Source organism: Danio rerio, chromosome 14 (assembly GCF_052040795.2).
Source record: "Danio rerio strain M-AB ecotype USA chromosome 14, GRCz13ab, whole genome shotgun sequence".
In the NCBI taxonomy this organism is placed as follows: Eukaryota; Metazoa; Chordata; class Actinopteri; order Cypriniformes; family Danionidae; genus Danio; species Danio rerio.
The window spans coordinates 555,001-575,000 of NC_141034.1; the positions used below are offsets into that span (position 1 = coordinate 555,001).

At 42.6% G+C, this 20,000-nt stretch overlaps 1 protein-coding gene across 1 annotated transcript in view; it reads right to left on the reverse strand.

The window, feature by feature from the left end:
- fat4 (FAT atypical cadherin 4) overlaps positions 1-20,000 on the reverse strand; it is a 104,202-nt gene that overhangs the window by 16,555 nt on the left and 67,647 nt on the right. The window contains exons 8-12 of the mRNA XM_087280989.1: positions 12,456-12,636; positions 9,348-9,598; positions 4,911-9,266; positions 3,322-3,426; positions 2,748-3,055 (exon numbers count right to left, since the gene is read on the reverse strand). Coding sequence (XP_087137115.1) covers positions 2,748-3,055; positions 3,322-3,426; positions 4,911-9,266; positions 9,348-9,598; positions 12,456-12,636 — 5,201 coding nt within the window. The remainder of the gene's footprint in view (positions 1-2,747; positions 3,056-3,321; positions 3,427-4,910; positions 9,267-9,347; positions 9,599-12,455; positions 12,637-20,000) is intronic.

The window sequence follows — 20,000 nt, forward strand, 5'->3', positions numbered from 1 at the left end:
AATGTCTACTACACCTACTTGCGGCGTAAGTCCCTCCCACTTGGAGGTCACCCAGCCAATCCCTCCCGCTTGGAGGTCTTTGGGCTGCAATGATACCTAATTGCAATGTTGGGTTAAACCTCCCATTTTTACCCAGATAAGTGCAATATACTGCATGCAATTTAAAATGTAATATCTGCAATCCAAAAATAAATCCAGGCATTTTAATTGAAATGATGCTGCAATTGAAAATTCTAATTAATTGATTTAACAAAATAATTCAAGGTGGAAACACTACTTTGATGAGCTTTGTTGACATAATACATTATAATAAACTGACATAATCACTTAATACTGTATGCACTGCAAAATAATCTCATGTCAAAAGGAAAAGCAAGATACTTTCTCTCCACTGTCAGACTATTCAGCTTGTTTTAAGGAAAATCTCACTTCATTTACACTCATTATTTCTAATAACAACACTATATTTTTGCTTGTCTATTAAATGCTTCTTGATTTCAGAATTTGTAGACATTTGGACTAGAAACAAGACACAAACTCAAAGAAAGAGAAGCAGTTTTTGCAGGAGCCCCGGAGACAGCGTGCCAGAATCCAGCGCATCTGGCTGCGGGGTAAACTGGGACGTCTTAACTAAACAACAGTACCCTTGACTGTCAGAGTCCGGCTCTCTCCACGGGGGGAAAACAAGGGGCCGTGTATGACTTTAACATCTGCTCAAGCTCACGTCTAGAGAGAAAAAAGAAAAGAGTCCTACAGAACCACCGAAGTGACCCACATCCGCTTCTCCAAACACACGGATCAGGTTCTCTTTATTGCACCGCCGGGGCCGGTTCTCAGGCCTTCGCTGAGGCCCACGACACACAGGAAAAATGCTCATATCAGTCGGACAGCACAATGCTGAGGAGCTGCATGACTTTTTACCAACGCATGATAAACAACTACAGACTGATAAGAGTTTAGACTTTAACACTGTGTTCTGACAACACGACGAGATGCCAGAAACATGCAATTTGTTTGAAAATGCCTTCCTTAGAGTTTATAGTCTAAATATTTAAAAATTCTTAAATAAAGGAGCATTTTCTAGACGAATAACAAATCTTGTCTCGTTTACACAAATAACGAATCCAAAATGAAGTGAGTTTTTCCTTAAAACAAGCAGAATAATCTGCCAATGGGGCGAGTGAAAAGGTGAACTGCCCCTTTAACAGAGCACGGGTTAACGTTCTCCTTTGCATGTTCTCACACTGTACATTTTTGGCATTTCATTACTATAATAGCACCAAAAATCTGTAAAGCTCCATTCAGATGGCAGTTGTTTCTCATGGGGACGCCTGTGAAGGGAAAATCTCCATAATTCCTGGTGATTAAACACATTCTTTGGGATGATGCTAAATTCACAGCAGACGTCTGAGTTTATAATCTTACAAATCCTGAACTAAAGGTCTTAGATAATCATTCATGTACTCAGGGTGTATTTACACTAGTGCATAATCATTTTAACACTGCATGTTTGACTGAAAACACTCCATGTCCATGCATTTCAATTAAAATAAAGTCCCCCTGCACACTACTATTATAATATATTTATATATATATATATATATTCATGCTCACTATAGACATAATTTTTTGCTGGCTTCTGCATTTATCATGTTTGATGATCATATGATCAGTGAATGATTTGCAATAGTCCAATAGCCCAATAAACGACCAATCAGAGGGCAGTTGTGGATAGCTCAGCCTCTGTTTTCCAAAGTCCGCATTTCAATCTGACTACACAAGACACAAGACCTGTATTTCTGAACTAAAACAGGCTCTTCAGAGTTTTTCAGGTCAAAGATGCTGGAGGAGTGTGGGGGGGCGGTGCACTGTGGTTCACAGGGGAACTGGAACATGCTTAGTGCAGTGTGAAAAACCTTAAAGATCAACCAGCTGGAGATTGCTTACTTTCTAAAAACCCAAGAACAGGGCGAGGCAGTGGCACAGTAGGTAGTGCTGTCGCCTCACAGCAAGAAGGTCGCTGGTTTGAACCTCGCCGTTTCTGTGTGGAGTTTGCATGTTCTCCCTGCCTTCGCGTTTCCTTCGGGTGCTCCAGTTTCCCCCACAGTCCAAAGACATGCGGTACAGGTGAATTGGGTAGGCTAAATTGTCCGTAGTGTATGAGTGTGTGTGTGTGAATGTGTGTGTGGATGTTTCCCAGAGATGGGAACCCTAACCCTTGCTGGATAAGTTGACGGTTCATTCCGCTGTGGCGACCCCGGATTAATAAAGGGACTAAGCCGACAAGAAAATGAATGAATGAAACCCAAGATCACAGAATAAAAATCATTCATTCATTTTGGGCTTAGTTCCTTTATTAATCTGGGGTCGCCACAGCAGAATGAACCGCCAACTTATCCAGCATATGTTTTACGCAGTGGATGCCCTTCCAGCTGCAACCACTAGGAAAACACCCATACACACTTATTCATATACACAATGGTCAATTTTAGCATACTCAATTCATCTGTACTACATGTGTTTGGACTGTGGGGGAAACCGGAGCACCCGGCGGAAACCCACACGAACACAGGGAAAACATGCAAACTCCACACAGAACTGACCAAGCCGAGGGTCGAACCAGCAATCTTCTTTCTGTGAGGCGAAAGTGCTACCCATTGCGCCACCGCATTGCCATAAAAGTCAAGACAACTGTTTTGAAGCACTTCAGTAGCTTGTGAACAGATCGACAGACAGAAAGGACTCACCATTCCTGCCCTTCTGGCGATGACCGTGTGGAACTGGCCGTCCGAGACCCGGATGCTCGTCATGAGCTTGTAGGCACCGCTTCCCAAGTTAAACGAGAACCTCATTCTGCCTTCCAAGATCTCCAGGGCCAGAAACTCCGCCTTGTCCCCGGTTTGATTATCGTGATTGTACATGAGCAAGGCGTTTTCCTTCAGTGTGGCGAACTTGATATAGATGTAGTTGTTGTTGGGGTCGAGGCTGGGAAACTCCATGTAGGAGAGCTCCTCAAATCCGTAACTGTTGAGTTCACAGTGCTTTCCAAACACACCTGCGGGGGATTGAGAGAGTGATTTAGTGACTGTCTGCGGCGCGAGAATTTCTCGCAGGGAGAAATTCAAGGCAATTCATGACATCCGAAGTGCCGAGCAGAAAATATGGATGGCCAGTTAACATGGTATGTGTGAACTGACGACTTCACACTGCAGTTCATTATCTGTAATCTACAACACATTTGTTTCTGCATCTTCTATTACAGTCTCACACACAGTCTAGTATTAAGTGCAGGACCTTGAGCTGGCTGAAATGATGACTTACCAAAAGGACAGTGACAGTAATAGCCTTCCACACGGTTCTGGCAGGAACCCCCATTAAAACAGGGGTTACACTCACAGTAATTGATGACGGAGTCACAGGCTTTCCCTGAAGTCATGAAACAACACCAATGAAAACAATGAGGTGAGCATGACACACATGGAAATGACCGTTCTCACATGGGGCTCCCACAATCCCTTGTGTTTTCTTTCTCTCACACACATGGCTCGGGCACTTTATCTTTTTAATACAAACAGCTTGAAGTCTTACACCTTGTAAAATGACCCACAATTCTAAGAAAGAGATGGTAAAAGTCTGTCAGGAAGGTATAAGCCAGGAGTCACCAATCCCGGTCCAGGAGGGCGGGTGTCCCTGCAGGGTCTAACTTGCCTCAACACACCTGCCTGGGTGTTTTAAGTATACCTAGTAAGACCTTGATTAGCTTGTTCAGGTGTGTTTGATTAGGGTTGGAGTTAAAATCTGTAAGACACCGGCCCTCCAGGAACAAGTTTGGTGACCCCTGATATAAGCTGTGCACATATACATCAGATGGACTGGTTCTGGGAGACCCATGAGAGAGTTGCTGATATAACACACACACACACACACACAAATAAAACAAGATGCACATACAAACAATCAAGCATGAACTTAATTTGAGCTCAATGTTCTGCTTGTGCATGCAGCACTCGAAGACAAATGGCATGAAGACTCATCGAAAACTCCATCACCGCTAGCATAACAGGAAGTGTGGGGTTCAACTGGAGTGCATGCACACTACTGTAAGTCAATAGGTGTAATTCGCTAGCAGCCCCATTCATCTGGGGCCTGATGTGAACACACTGCAGGCGTTTGTTATGATCAGAGTACAAAAAAATGAATGGTAATGACTCAGAGCCTGAAACTAAACGTCTGTTATGTCTCCATCTTGAAAACAATGTCCAAAAGCTACAGCCAACACCTGCCCAAACAGAGCGGATTCAAGTCAAGGCTATCACACGTGCTTATGCAAAGCTGACCATCACAAACACAGACTGCGCTTCCATAAACACATTTAGTGTCACTCAAATAAAGTATTCATCACAGATTTAAAAACATGCCTCACGCTACATAACAAAGCCTTTTACATAGATGATTTTCTCCCTCAATAGATCTCTGCATTTAAAAAAAAAAATCAATGCATTTTTTCCTATGCTATAAAATAGACCAAATACAGCCAGATGGCTCTTAAACTCATAGATCTCTCTCAGAGTCAAACAATATACACACAGATCAACTCAAAAACACTCATGAAATCTGAGGGCGGTTCGTGGCCTTCTATGTCCTTATTAGGGTGAGAATCTGATGATCTCCTTTCATTAAAGTAAACATGACAAGTTGATCTGCATCACAGCTGATACCTCCCAGTCTGTGACCCTAACAGCAAACTGCTTTTGGCAAGGGCCACTGTATGCTTGGGTTACAACACCCCTCCAATTACTTAGAAGCAAATATTTTTCTTGGCCTAAAATGTTAACAAACTTGTGTGCAAGCTGTGTGCCTCGACTAACATCTGTGTTACTGGCAAAATGCTAATTATGGTTAGACTGTACCTGCAAATCCAGACTTGCACAGGCAGTTAAAGCCTCCGGGGTAATTCTGGCATAGTGCCCCATTCTGGCATGGGTTCGAAAGGCACTCGTTGACGTCCCTCTCACAAGCCATCCCAGTGAAACCGTCTGGGCACGTGCATGAGAATCCTCCCACCAAGTTGTGGCAAGTTCCACCATTGTGGCAAGGTGTCGGCTGGCACTCATCGATATCCGTTTCACAAAGGGCACCGGCATACCCTGGCCTGCAGTTACAGGCGTACGGCTGTAGGGGCTGATTTGAGACGAGGATAACCGGGACACTCTCCTCAGTCTTCATTTCTGGGCCAACACCCAGCCGCCTCTTGCAGCTGCCCCCATTTTGACATGGATTGTGGGAGCAGGGATCATGGTCCACGGAGTCAATCTTAACTCCACTTTGTCTGTGCAGAACCTCTTTAATGCTCTGGAAGAATGTTGCTACTCCACTTGGATTGACGTACTGGCTGTGACCTCTCTTGACTGCAGCTGTTAAAAAAGTACTGTTGTTAAGTTCAAACACCCCATAGATCTGGACTCCAGTGCCTAGACCGGCTAACTGTGAATTGGCGATGCGCAAGAAACTGAGGTAGTGATTGGAAAGGAAGTCACTTGCGCTTTTGGTGGTGACACGTATCAGGATGCTGTTGTCCACTGTGGCATTGTTAAACCCAATGAAGAAAACACGCACATGGCTGTTGACAGCACTGTGGACGCCATCGTTGCTACGCACTGATAAATCAAACGTTCCATCTGTGGAGCGACTGTTAGAGATGAGGTCACAGGTTCCGGTGGGAATGCTGAAGAGGAGAGCCGCTGGCGGAGTCAGAGAACACTGAAACGTGTCTTGGATATCCGGATCCTGTGGCTTCACCACCCCCAGGGATCCTCCAGGGAACATATTTCCAAAATAATGGACATAGATCTCCACAGAGCGAGACTCCGAGGGATTATCATTCTGATCATTGACTTTGATGTGGACAGTTCCTGTTGAGGACATCTGAGGAATTCCTGAGTCTTTGATGAGCACAGAGAGGTAGAAATCGCTTATCTGCTCTCGGTCGACCTCCCGGCTGGTGGTGAGCTCCCCAGTTGGACTGATGGTGAAGTAGCTGGATGCTGCCCCTGTGCTGACGAGACTGTATGTGAATGGGCCTTGATTTGGTGCAAGATCTGGATCTCTTGAACTGAGTGTCATCACAGGTGTTCCTGCCCTCTGGTTCTCCATCACCTCCCCATATGTAGTCACCAAAGTCGGTCCGTTATCGTTAATATCTTCAAGGGTCACAATTAAAATGGCACTACCAGTGGCAGCTGGAGAACCTGAGTCGACTGCCAGGATGGTGAGGTTATACACGGGGACAGTTTCCCGGTCCAGTTCTGATGCAACAGACACCTGTCCTGTCTGGGGGTTGATGGTGAAGGTATTTCTTTCATGGTTGGCAGCGATGGCATAGGTGAATCTGCTCCAGCTAGGTACAGAATCTGAATCCTCAGCACTAACAAATGTAACCAGGCCACCAGGAGACAGACCCTCATTCACCTGAACGTCATAGAGTTCCTGGGTGAATACCGGAGGATCGTTGGCGTCCAGAACTGTAATGTTCACAAGCACCTCATCAATATCTGCCCCCCTTATGCTGCCTGCGTTCTTAGCTAAGACTTTCAGGGAAATCTTCTCTTCTTTTTCGCGATCAAGTGATCCTGAGACGTAGATCTGGCCTGTTTTCTTATTAATGCTGAACCCCCTTTTTCTGCTTCTCCCAAAAATCAGGTAATACACTACACCATCTTCTCCCAAGTCTCTGTCGCTAGCAAACACCTCCCCAACAACTGTGCCTTTAGGCGCTGCCTCTGAGATCTCAAAGTAGTACTGCTTTGACACAAAACGCGGGACGTACTCATTAGCACCTTTCAGCTGAATGTTAACATATGCAAAGCTGCATCTTTCTTCATCTGGTACGTTAAAGGCTTTGACAGTCAGGTGGTACACCTGTTTAGCTTCATAGTCCAGGAAACCTTGTGTAGTGATGATTCCTGTATTGGGGTCAATTATGAACAAGTCACTGTCTGAGGACTGAATCACGTATGCCATCAGGGCGTTTGAACCCGAGTCTTTATCAGTTGCATTCATTTTAACCACAGTAGTGCCACTGGGGACATTCTCCTGAACGACTGGGAAGTATTCAACTGGGTCAAACACAGGGGGGTTATCATTTACATCAGTGACCTGGATGTTAACTGTGACATAGCTTGTCTTGGCGATCCACCCTCCGTCTGTTGCAGACACTCTGAGTTCATGCTTCTGTTTTGTTTCGTAATCCAGTGTCTTTGCTAGGGATAAAACACCAGTTTGACTGTGAACTGAAAACAAGCCATCGTCATTACCTGATGAGATGTTGTACGTGATAAGGCCATTCATTTGTTTGTCCTTGTCTTTATCTCGAGCTGAAAGTGTACGGATTGCTGTGCCGACAGTCAGAGCTTCAGACACCGTGACGGTTACTTGGTTCTGTGAAAACTCAGGAGTATGATGGTTCTCTTCTGTCACAGCTATTTTCACTGTTGTCCTATCAGAGAGAGGAGGGTTCCCTTTGTCACTCGCCGTTATTTCAAGCAGGTAAACTTTATTTGTGTCTGCAGCGAGGGAGGAGGCTACTGTAACTGATCCAGTTTGTTTATCCAAGCGGAACTTGTTGGAACTGTTACCTCCAGATATCGCATACTCTATTTCAGAGTTGAGCCCAAAGTCCTTCTTATCGTAGGCTGTTACTTTGAGAAGTCTGGTACCGACCTTCACACTTTTAGTAACAGGAGTGAAGTATGAAGGAGATTCGAATGTGGGTGGGTTATCATTGCTATCAACTACGTTGATCATAACTGTGGTTTCGCTCATGAGCGGCTTGATGCCTCGGTCTGAAGCAGTGACAATGAAACTATGCCGGTTTACATTGATGTTGTTGTGGCCACTAGAGTTTTGATACCTCAGCTGCTGTTTAATGAAGATCTCACCAGAACTGGAGTTGATTCGGAAGTACTCCGTTTGAGATCTGATAAAGTAAAATATTTTCCCATTGAATCCCTCGTCAGGATCTGTTGCGGAGACTTGTGTCACAATGGAGCCAATCTCAGTTAGCTCAGGGTAGTCTAAATAATATGATGGCTTGCTAAATCTTGGGGCGTTATCGTTAATATCTGTTACAAATATCGTGACATCTGTGCTAACAGTCCACCCTGAATCGTGTGCTGAGACTTTGGCAATGTAGTGGTCTGTGTCTTCTCTGTTCAGAGGTCTACTGATCGTGATGTCTCCTGTGCTGGGGTGGATGATGAAGGGAAGACTTGCGTCAGTGATGGAGTATCGGCTTATAGCATTAGCACCTGCATCCTCATCCGTGGTGGTCACTCGGGTGACAGTGAATCCCACTGGTGCGTTTTCAGGTACAGTGGCGCTGAAGATTTTTGAGAATCTGGGAGCGTTATCATTAACATCCAACACACTGATTAAGACTTTGACTGCTGTACTTTTCGGAGGCATGCCTCTATCTGTTGCCTTCACTCTCAAGGAATACTGAGCAACCTTTTCTCGATCCAGTGGTCGTGTTGTGCGGATTTCCCCAGTTGCCCGGTTGATGTTAAAACTGTTTTCTTTGTTTCCATCAATTATGGCATATTCCAGCTGCCCATTTGGTCCGCTATCCTGGTCTAAAGCGGAGACTACAAGCACACGTTGAGGTGAGAGATTTTCTAAAATCTCAGCATGGAATGGCTCTTGCTCAAAAACAGGGTGGTTATCGTTAACATCCAACACTGCGATCTCTACTTTTTCATATGCGGAATAAGGAGGGAATCCTTGATCTCGAGCCTCAATCCACAAAACGTACTTCTCAATATTCTCATAGTCCAGAGGTTTTCTGATAGACAGCTCCCCTGAAAGTTGATCTATGTGGAAGGCATTGTCCAGGTTTCCACTTGCTATGTAATACGACAAAGGACCTGCCCTAGGTGAGGACCCAGTCACCTTAGTCACAATGGTGTTTGTGGGTTGGTTTTCTGGGAAGGTGAAGGCTTTGTCCTTGAGTTTAATATGTGGGAAGTCTCCTCCAGTAACGAAGCGAACTGTAACCGTTGTGCTGTCTGTTTTAGGATTGGTCCCTCCATCTTTTACATGGACCGTGAAAGTGACCTCTGAACTCCCTGTGAGTTTTTCACTGGCAGTGATGGCACCTCTGATTGGGTCTATCTTGAACTTTTCTGAATTGCGTCCGGTGAGGGAATAGTGAAGTTGGGAATTTGATCCAGAATCTTCATCTGTTACCGTGACCGCAAAGACGAGTGAGCCTGAAAACAACAGATTAAAAGCCATTACTTACAGATCAGACAGAGTAAATTAAGTGCATCCGTGCATCATAGAAGACCCACCTGTGGAAGTAGAGGCAGGTATGTGTGTGACGTATGGATGATGGTGAAACCGCGGAGGGTTATCGTTGATATCTGCCACCACCACGGACACTGTAGCAGAGCTGGATAGTGGCGTGGGCTGCCCTCCGTCTGATGCCACTACCAGCAGCTGGTAACTCGCTCGTGTCTCTCGATCCAACAAGGAGCTTGTAATGATCAGTCCTGTGGACGGGTTAATGGAGAACTGACCATCTCCACCACTCAGACTGTAGCTGCAAATCACAAACAGAGCAAATTCGGTTTATCCATTAAATCAAATATGTTCTTTGTCTGAATAATGCACAGGAAAGTGTATACTCCATCAGCTGTTTTAGTCTCTGTTGTGTTTTTGACTGTTTGTCTCCATCTAGTGTCTGAATAATGCAAGGGTTAGTGTATACTCCATCAGCTGTTTAGTGTCTGTTGTGTTTTTGACTGTGTCTCCATCTAGTGTCTGAATAATGCGCAGGTTAGTGTATACTCCATCAGCTGTTTTAGTTTCTGTTGTGTTTTTGACTGTTTGTCCCCATCTAGTGTCTGAATAATGCAAGGGTTAGTGTATACTCCATCAGCTGTTTTAGTCTCTGTTGTGTTTTTGACTGTTTGTCTCCATCTAGTGTCTGAATAATGCGCAGGTTAGTGTATACTCCATCAGCTGTTTTAGTGTCTGTTGTGTTTTTGACTGTTTGTCTCCATCTAGTGTCTCATTAATGCACAGGTTAGTGTATACTCCATCAGCTGTTTTAGTCTCTGTTGTGTTTTTGACTGTGTATCTCCATCTAGTGTCTGAATAATGCACAGGTTAGTGTATACTTCATCAGCTGTTTTCGTTTCTGTCAGCTTTGTAAATCAAATATGTTCTTTGTCAACTAGACACACATCAAAACATTTGATTCTTACTGTTATGTATATTTATGTATTCACTCAAAGTGGCTTACAGTCACCCAGTGTTGGTTGTAATTAGCTGTAAAGTAACTTGAAAAACTATAAATTGTCAATATATGATATGCTTTGAGATGTATATTAGGTTTAAGTAGTCAACTTATGTAATTCACCTTTTGAGTAAAGTTATTTTTCAGAAAAAAAAGTCATTAGAAGCGAAACTTAACCAACACTGCGTACAGTACTTTTCAATGTATAAATTTAATCAGTGCTTGCATTTCCAAGCAGTCAAACTCACGACTTTAGCTTTGCTATAACAATTTGTGCTACAAGAAGGCTACAAATTTATATATTTTTCTGTCTGTATCATGTTGGCACCTGCCTTGAGGCAAATTCTTAGAAGCAAAACCTCTAAGCTTTGTATCTTATGTGGCAGAAATGTCTTTTCATAACTCCTAAAGCACATTGTCTGAGCTAAGCATCTTGCGTTAATCAGAAACACCCCTTTCGAGCCGTTCCCATGCTGCTTTGAGTTTCAGTGGGGTTCATTTTTGGGGCTTGTGACACAAATGTGTTCTGACAGCAACATGCACACATGGCAACTTCACTGTGCGACTGTGTCAGTGAGATGGGAATTCCTCACATTACGGAACAACGTGTGAAAAAACAACCCTAGCAAGATGACAACATCACCCACAGTCACGCATCTTCTGCACAGTTCATGAACGCCACATGATCTGTGAGAACTATGATGGATCGAGATGGTTCTGTAAACTATTAACGAGAAAGTTCGCCCAAAAAACGAAGATTATTTATCATAGTGGTTGTAAACATTCCCTCTTTTGCTGGACTAAAATTGTGAAGAATGCTGGAAAATGCAGCTATTGACTTCAATAGAGGGGACAGAAATAATATTGAAGTCAGGGGCTGCTTTTTCCAGCATTCTTCAGCATATTTTCCTTTGTTTTCAACATCAGGTTTGGAACAAGTAGAGGACAAGGATATGATGACAGAATTTAAAGATTTGGGTGAACTGTCCCTTTAAGAACTGAAGCCCCCTACTGTCAAATCCCCCCGATTGGCTCGGATCTATCTGTCATACTTCATTATCATCTTCATTAGCATGTTTTGGGAAAGTGGAACACGTTGCCCCCACATGAGCTCACGCAGGGGGACTTTAGAGATGCGCAAGTGATGGGTAGTGTTTTTGCGTGACGTGGCTTTTTTTTGGAGGGGGGCAGTCATGAAGAAACTATTAAGTAAGTAAGGAATAACTGACGGCAGGTGATTGAATTACTAGTAGATAAGCCCTTGGGTCAATTATTGCACGTATATTCCAGTCTCCTCAGCAGGTTTCAACAATTATCAGGTGTTTGTCCTTCTTAAACAGCTCCTGTGTGTACACTAGTTTCTTCCACATCTCCTCCTGTTGTGTTCTGGTGTGATTTTTGACTGTTGTAACTGTGAAATCATTCAGCAGTGATGTGGAGCTGCTCAAAACCTGCCGGAACTACTTTATCTGGAAATAATCGCTCACCTTAGAATGCTCATCAGCCAATCAGAATCAAGCATTCAACAGACTTGTGGTATAAATATTCATTACACGGCTGTCTAAAATACTTGAATCTGATTAGTCAGTCACAACATTCCAAGGTGTGTTATTCCCAGATAACAACCGCTGAATAACAGTGGCTCATTCGGGAACTGAGAATAATCATCAGTGAATATATTCACTACCATATATGTACATCCACACTCAAATGTGTCTGCTCGACTGTCATGCTGAGCTTTTTGACTGTTTGGCGCCATCTTGTATCTGAATAATGTGCAGGTTAGTGTATACTCCATTCAGCTGTTTTTGTCAGCTTCACTTTTTTAAGTGTTTGGCGCCATCTAGTGTCTGAAAATATATGTAGGTTAGTGCATACTCCATCAGCTGTTTTCACTTGCATCAGCGTTGTTTAATTAACAAATTTATAAACAAATACAGCTCAGAACATTGTTTTAAATAAAATTTATGCCATATAATCAGTAGGATAAAGTATATCCAGACGGTTATTTTCTCAGAATGAACCCTTCAGTTTTATACAACAGTGCTGCGCTTCACATTGGGCTGTTGATAAACCTGTCAGGCTTTATTGTGTGATAACAACCTCCTAGATCTACTTTATCCTTGACATATACTGTAGCTTTTGGTTTCAGTAGTACCTGATCACTCCATTGAGTCCCACGTCTGAATCGGAGCTGTTGAGCAACAAGACGTCTGTGCCAGTCGGTGCATCTTCAGGAATGGTGGTGTGGAAAGACATCGAGCTGAATGATGGGATATTATCATTCACATCACCGACAAGCACTGTCACGGTTCCCGAACCGCTGAGAGATGGCAGACCTACAAACACAGGAGAAAAGGATGTTTGTAAATACTGGGCTAACAACGAGTCTCCGTCTTCCATGACTTCAGTCCCGGGTCCTGCAGTGACTGTGAAAAATTGGCTTTGGCAAGTAAATAAAACAGCGTTATGCACCAGTTGGCTTGTAAGTTTGTTAGGAACTGGAAGATTTTATGGTTTAAATAAAAAAAAAAGGTAAGAATGAAAGTCTGACTTTCACTTAGGTAAACAAACGAGTGACTTAAATTAAAAACACACAAACAACAACTAAAGAAAACAACAGTCGCAGTTTACACAGCTTACAAGTTACCTGATGAAAAATCTTTCTGAAATAAATCAGCTTTAGATTTGCCACAGATGATTTCATTTCACGCCACAAGCCTGCATATTTCTGCTTTGGATAGTTTTCGAACCATGCTAAAGTAAAGTACTTGCATTGATCTGCTGTGGTAATTCTACAGTTGCTATGGTAACGCAACAACTGTAGTGATTGATGTGGTGATTCTACAGTTGCTATGGTAACGCAACAACTATAGTAACTGATCTGCTGTGGCGATTGCACAGTTGCTATGGTAACACAACCGCTATAGTAACTGATCTGCTGTGGTGATCCTACAGTTGCTATGGTAACACAACCACTATAGTAACTGATCTGCTGTGGTGATTCTACAGTTGCTATGGTAACACAACCACTATAGTAACTGATCTGCCGTGGTGATTCTACAGTTGATATGGTAACACAACCACTATTGTGATTGATCAGCTGTGAGGATTCTTCAGTTGCTATAGTAACACAACCACTATAGTAACTGATCTGCTGTGGTTATTCTACAGTTGCTATGGTAACACAACCACTATAGTAAATGATCTGCTGTGGTGATTCTACAGTTGCTATGGTAACACAACCACTATAGTAACTGATCTGCTGTGGTGATCCTACAGTTGCTATGGTAACCCAACCACTATAGTAACTGATCTGCTGTGGTGATCCTACAGTTGCTATGGTAACCCAACCACTATAGTAACTGATCTGCTGTGGTTATTATACAGTTGCTATGGTAACAACTACAGTAATATAAACAAATGAGCCATAATAATATAAACTGTAGTTTTCTGCAACTATAGGTACATTATACTACAATACACCACCGTTTACTGTAGTTAAAATGAAAGTATTCTACAGCATTTATTACAGTTTATTACAGCATTCATTAATAAAGAGTTATGCGCACTATAATACACTATAAATGACTAATGCATGAAAACTCACATGTTGGGAGCTGCTAAACGGCAGATAACTGTAAACAAGTGTTGAGTGAGTGTTTGTTGGTAACTCTGAGGGATGGTGCCAGAGTGTGAGTGTTATCTGGGGAATATCTTTGGCTTTTGTCAGGTGTGACGATTTGAGTTTGTGCTCGGCTTAACTCATTAAACACAGATGGTATGATATTCTAACAGCACAGATTAACTCCTCAATCCACAACATCTCAGCTCCAACCCTGCTCTGCCATCTGCCTCCAGCATTAATCTGTGCCCCAAACCCTCAGGAATGCTGAAATATGGGTGTGCTTCGCTGCTGGGGGCGGCACAGTTTACAGATGTAATCCGGCTGCTTAAAACAGTGAGGCACACGGCAGAAGGAATGCCATTTACAGCTAAAATATCAAGCCTGCGGGCAGAAAGGTGAAGCGGGCGATGGAGATCCTGCGAAATGAAGAGCAGATGAGGGTTACGGAGAGACTCAAACATCTCTCACTGAGGACGAATGTTAATTAAAACTCGTTTGCTGCATGCATGAACTCAGCACTGCAGACTGACTATCAATGCAGTGTCTGAAACAGATCCTATTGATCTTACAAGGTGCGATCTAAAAAAGGCTGGGTTGTTTTTAACCCATTGGGTCAAATAAGGACAAATCAAACCATTGAGTTAAAAAGTTCAAAGTTAAATTTAATAGAAAAATTAACCCAATTTTGGATTTGTTGATATCTGACCCAACATTGGGTTACATTTGTTTACTGTAGTTATGGGTGTTATTTTGTCTTTAATAATGTTCTACACGTTTGAACACAAAGACATTGCACTCTAAAATACACTGGGTTGTTGCTGTTCATTTTTCCATTAATTTACATTTTTTACCCCAACGGTTGGGTTTGTCCATATTTGACCCAAGGTTTGGTTTAAACAACCCAGCATTTTTAGAGAATATAGCAGATTAGGGATAGAATACAACAGTGAACTTTACAATAAAAAAGTAGTGAGCTTTAGGTGGTATTAAAAATGTTGTGTTGTTTTAACGGAACATTGGGTTAAATAATTGGGTTTGTCCATGTTTGACCCAACACATATTTTAGTATAGCAGATGACGGTTATAGAGACTCAAACATCTGCATCTCTCACAGAACGAGTGAGATTAAATCTGCTGCATGCAAACATTCAGATTTTAAAAGGTGCGATGTGAAATATGCTGTGTTGTTTTAACCCAATTTTGGGACAATTGCATTAAAAAGTTCAGAGTTAAAGTTCTTAGTTACATTTAATTGGAAATATCCACCCAATGATGGGTTTGTTTATATTTGACCCAATGCTGGTGTAACGGAGGCCAGCTAGTGGGTGCTGTGTAAGTAAACCTCTGATCTCTAAAGGTGCACTAGCGACAGACTCTAGAGACTATGTGCTTTAGCCTCCTTGTTAGAACAACCGACTCCCATGCGCAAGATCATGGGTTCGATCCCAGCTTGGAGCGGGTTGGGTGGTGTAGGATCGGCGGGGTTACATTGGTGCTGTGATCCGGATAGGAGTGAGGTTTAGGGGGGTGAGTGTAACGGAGGCCAGCTAGTAGGTGCTGTGCAGGTAAACCTCACTCTGATCTCTAAAGGTGCTCTAGCGATGGACACTAGAGGTCATGGTCTTTAGCCTCCTTGTTAGAGCAACCGACTCCCATGCGGAAGATCATCGGTTCAATCCCAGCTCAGAGCGGGTTGGGTGGTGTAGGACTGGCAGGGTTACACTGGGTAACATTTGTTTACTGTAGTTATGAGTGTTCTTCCTCCAGCAGTGTTAGGAAAGTGTTTGCTTAAAGTTATTTTGTCTATTTGAACACTTAAAAAAACTGTTAGAGACATTGTGTTGTTGTTGTTCATTTCTTAAATAAATTAAAATGACACTTTCTAACCCAACGGTTGGGTTCGTCCATATTTGATCTAATGCTTGTGTAGCAGATGAGGGCTACAGTGACTCTCGCTGAGAATTGCTCTGATTAAAACTCATTGGCTGCATGCATTCAGCACTGCAGTCTGTTTACCAATGCAGTGTCTATTCATTCACTCATTTTCTTGTTAGCTTAGTCCCTTTATTAATCTGGGGTCCCCACAGCGGAATGAACCGCCAACTTATCCAGCATATGTTTACGCAGCGGATGCCCTTCCAGGCGCAACCCATCTCTGCGAAACATCCACAAACACTCATTTACACACACACTCATACACTACGGACAATTTAGCCTACCCAATTCGCCTGCATCGCATGTCTTTGGACTGTTGGCGAAACCGGAGCAAACCCACGCCAACACAGGGAGAACATGCAAACTCCACACAGAAACGCCAACTGAGCCGAGGATTGAACCAGCGACCTTTTTGCTGTGAGGCAACATCACTACCTACATGCAGTGTCTAAAAAAGATTTTAAAATGCTGGCTTTAACCCAACGTTGGGTCAGATAAGGACAAACTGAACCATTGTGTTAAAAAGTTAAAGTTGTCGGCGCAATAGCCTAGTGGTTAGTGCGCCGACATATGGTGCAATAGCACGTCAGGGCGTCGCGAGTTTGAATCCTGGCTCGACGACATTTCCCTACCCTCTCTCTCGCTCTCACACTTTGCTTCCTGTCTCAATACTGTCCTATATAATAAAGGCCAAAAATAAATCTTAAAAAAAAACAGTTAAATTCAGTTGAAAAAAATGAACCCAATGTTGAGTTTGTACATATTTGACCCAACGCTGGGTAACAGAAAGTCAGCATTTGTTTACTGTAGTTACGAGTTTTCTTCCAGCAAAGTTAATATTGTTCTGCATATTTGAACACAAGGACATTACACACCGGGTTATTGTTCTTACTCATTTCCAATACATTTAAATGGCTCAGCACTACAGTCTGTTTATCAGTGCACTGTCTAATAAAGATCTAAACAATGCTGGGTTGTTTTAACCCAAAGTTGAGTCACATAAGGACAAACCGAGCCACTGTGTTAAAAAGTTTAAAGATATATTCCATTGAAAAAATTAACCCAATGTTGGGTTTGTTCATATCTGACCCAACTCTGGGTAATAAAGCCAGCATTTGTTTACTTACTTCTTCCTCCAGCAGTGTTGGGTAAATGCCTGCTCAAAGTTATTTCGTCTTTATTATCGTTCTAAATATTTGAACACAATGACATTACACTAAATGTTGAGTTGTTTACTTTTTCCAATAAATTTAAATGACACTTTTTAACCCAACGGTTGGGTTTGTCCATATTTGACCCAACATTAGGTTACAAAAATCCAGCATTTATATAGTGTAGTCCAGAAGTGTTCTTCCAGAAATATGACAAGCATGTTTGTTCAAAGTTATTTAGTCTTTCATACCGCTCATATTATTAAACAATTAAATTTAAATGACATTTTTTTTTACCCAGCGGTTGGGTATGTCCCTATTTGACCCAACACTGAATGTGATTAACACTGATCTTCAGCATGCATGAGTTGATCATGGTGTGTGCAGTACAGTAGAATAAAGGCTGCTGGTAAACACAGGGCAGATTTCCCGCTGCTCAGAGTCCTCCAGAGCCTGTTGTTCCTGCAGATTAGTGGAACTAATAACACATGCTAATAAGCTGCTAGCACACGCTCTAATCGCCTCATCCTCACTGGGAAGACAAAGAGATTAGCATGGTGTCAGCTTAGCGTTTATCTGATGAGCACAAGGAAACGTGTGTGTGTGTGTGTGTGTGTGTGTGAGTATGTGTGTTCTCATTCATTCAGTCCTGAATCACGGTGACCCGTGTCTGATCCTGGGAGATCTGCTGTCTGCTGCCTCACACACTTTAACACTGATTATACAACTGTTTAAATGTATGTACTAAATAAAAATACTGCATATCTATATCGACTTTACCACATCTAAAACACTGCATAACTTATTATTTTCCCAGCTGGGTCAGTTGGTGTTTCTGTGTGGAGTTTGCATGTTCTCCTCATGTTCACATGGGTTTCCTCCGGGTGCTCCGGTTTCCCCCACAGTCTTTAAATTGGCCATATAGTGTATGAGTGTGTGTGTGTGTGTGTGAATGAGTGTGTATGGGTGTTTCCCAGAGCTGGGTTGTGGCTAGAAGGACATCTGCTGTGTAAAACGTGCTGGATAGGTTGTCGGTTCATTCCACTGTGGTGACCGCTGATGAATAAAGGGACTAAGCTGAAGGAAGGAATGAACTGATTATTTTTTTTTATGCAAGTTACACTGTAAAATGCTTGGCTGTTGTAACTCAATGCTGGGTCAGATATGGACAAACCCAACTTTTTGGGTAAAAAAAAAATGACCCAACGTTTGGTTAATCCATGTTTGAGAATTTTTTTTAAGGATGTAGTCTGTTCATCAATGTAATGCACACAATATATTTTCTTTTAATTGTACAATTAAAGAGTAAGGATATTCAGGAGAAAAAGCTGGGTTGTTTTCACCCAATGATATGGGTCAGATATGGACAAACCTGACTGTCTTTAAAATGTTAAAGGCTAAAAATATCCCTCAGTGTTGGGTTAAGACTCATATACTCTCTCTTTATCTATCTATCTATATATATATATATGTTCATTCATTCATTTTCTTTTCGGCTTAGTCCCTTTATTAATCTGGGGTTGCCACAGCAGAATGAACCACCAACTTATCTAGCACATGTTTTATGCAGTGGATGCCCTTCCAGCTGCAACCCATCACAGGGAAACATCCATACACACTCATTCACTATTTAGCCTACCCAATTCACATGTACCACATGTCTTTGGACTTGCGGGGGGAAACCGGAGCACCCAGAGGAAACCCAACACAGGGAGAACATGCAAACTCCACACAGAAATACCAACTGACCCAGCCGAGTCTTGAACCAGTGACCTTCTTGCTGCGAGGCGATTGTGCTACCTAATGCGCCACTGAGATGCACAAATATATATACTTTTAATTTTACAACACAAGAGCGATGAGATTTAGGTGCAATCTAGAACACTCTGAGTTGATTAACCCAACACTGGCTTGAAAAGTGTCATTATAGAATTGAAAATTTTCATCCAACATTTGGGCTGTCCAGCTGTGTGCAATACATCTGATATGAACGTTTGTACTAAAAAGACTATTGCTCATGTGAATTCCATTCATTCATTTTCCTTCAGCTTAGTCCCTTATTTATCAGGGCTCACCACAGCGGAATGAACCGCCAACTGTCACAGCATATGTTTTACACAGCGGATGCACTGTGGACATGTGTTTGGACTTTGGGAGAAACCGGAGCACCCGGGGGAAACCCACGCCAACACAGGGAGAACATGCAAACTCCACTCCAACCGACCCAGCCGAGGCTCGAACTAGAGACCTTCTTGCTGTGAGGCCACAGTGATCCACCGTGTCGCCCTCATGTGAATTCAGCAGACAAATCTTTTGATATCCAAAGATGATAATAAATGATCAGAGGTTACGAACGCATTCACAAACATGAGCTCATTATCATAATCACCCTCATTTGCATATGAAAGCCTATTCAGAATATTCTCTTGTGGATAACGCAGCTTCTGTGACGAACAACACAAATGAAAAAATGTTAATTATTTCGTTTTAACTCTGCTGTTTACATGTGAAAAGTTCTGAGATGTTCTCCAGTAACACTATAAGCTGATGGTGCATTTGAGCATTAGTAGACTGTCTGCTCAATATCTGCTGATGCTGCTCCTTCAACAGACGTTTAACTGACTAGAAGATACTTTGCAAGTACATGTCAACTTACACCCAAACCCCAACAGTCTACTTATAATCTAATGAGAATTAGTTAGCATGCAGATGCAGTGTAACTTAAACTGAACAAACGGACCATCAAAATAAAGTGTGACCTGTGTCGCCGTACAGCAGGATCACTCATGCATTGATGGTGTGTGTGTGTGTGTGTGTGTTTGTGTTTGTGAACGTGACGTGTCTCCATTACTCATCTGTTTATCAGACGTCTGAGCCAGTAATGTGATCAGGCTAGATCTGCTCTTCATCTGCATGTTCCTGCACATCTACAGTAAATCCCTCCTCATCATCTCTGGAGTAATGCTGTAATTCAGCCGCATCACCGCAC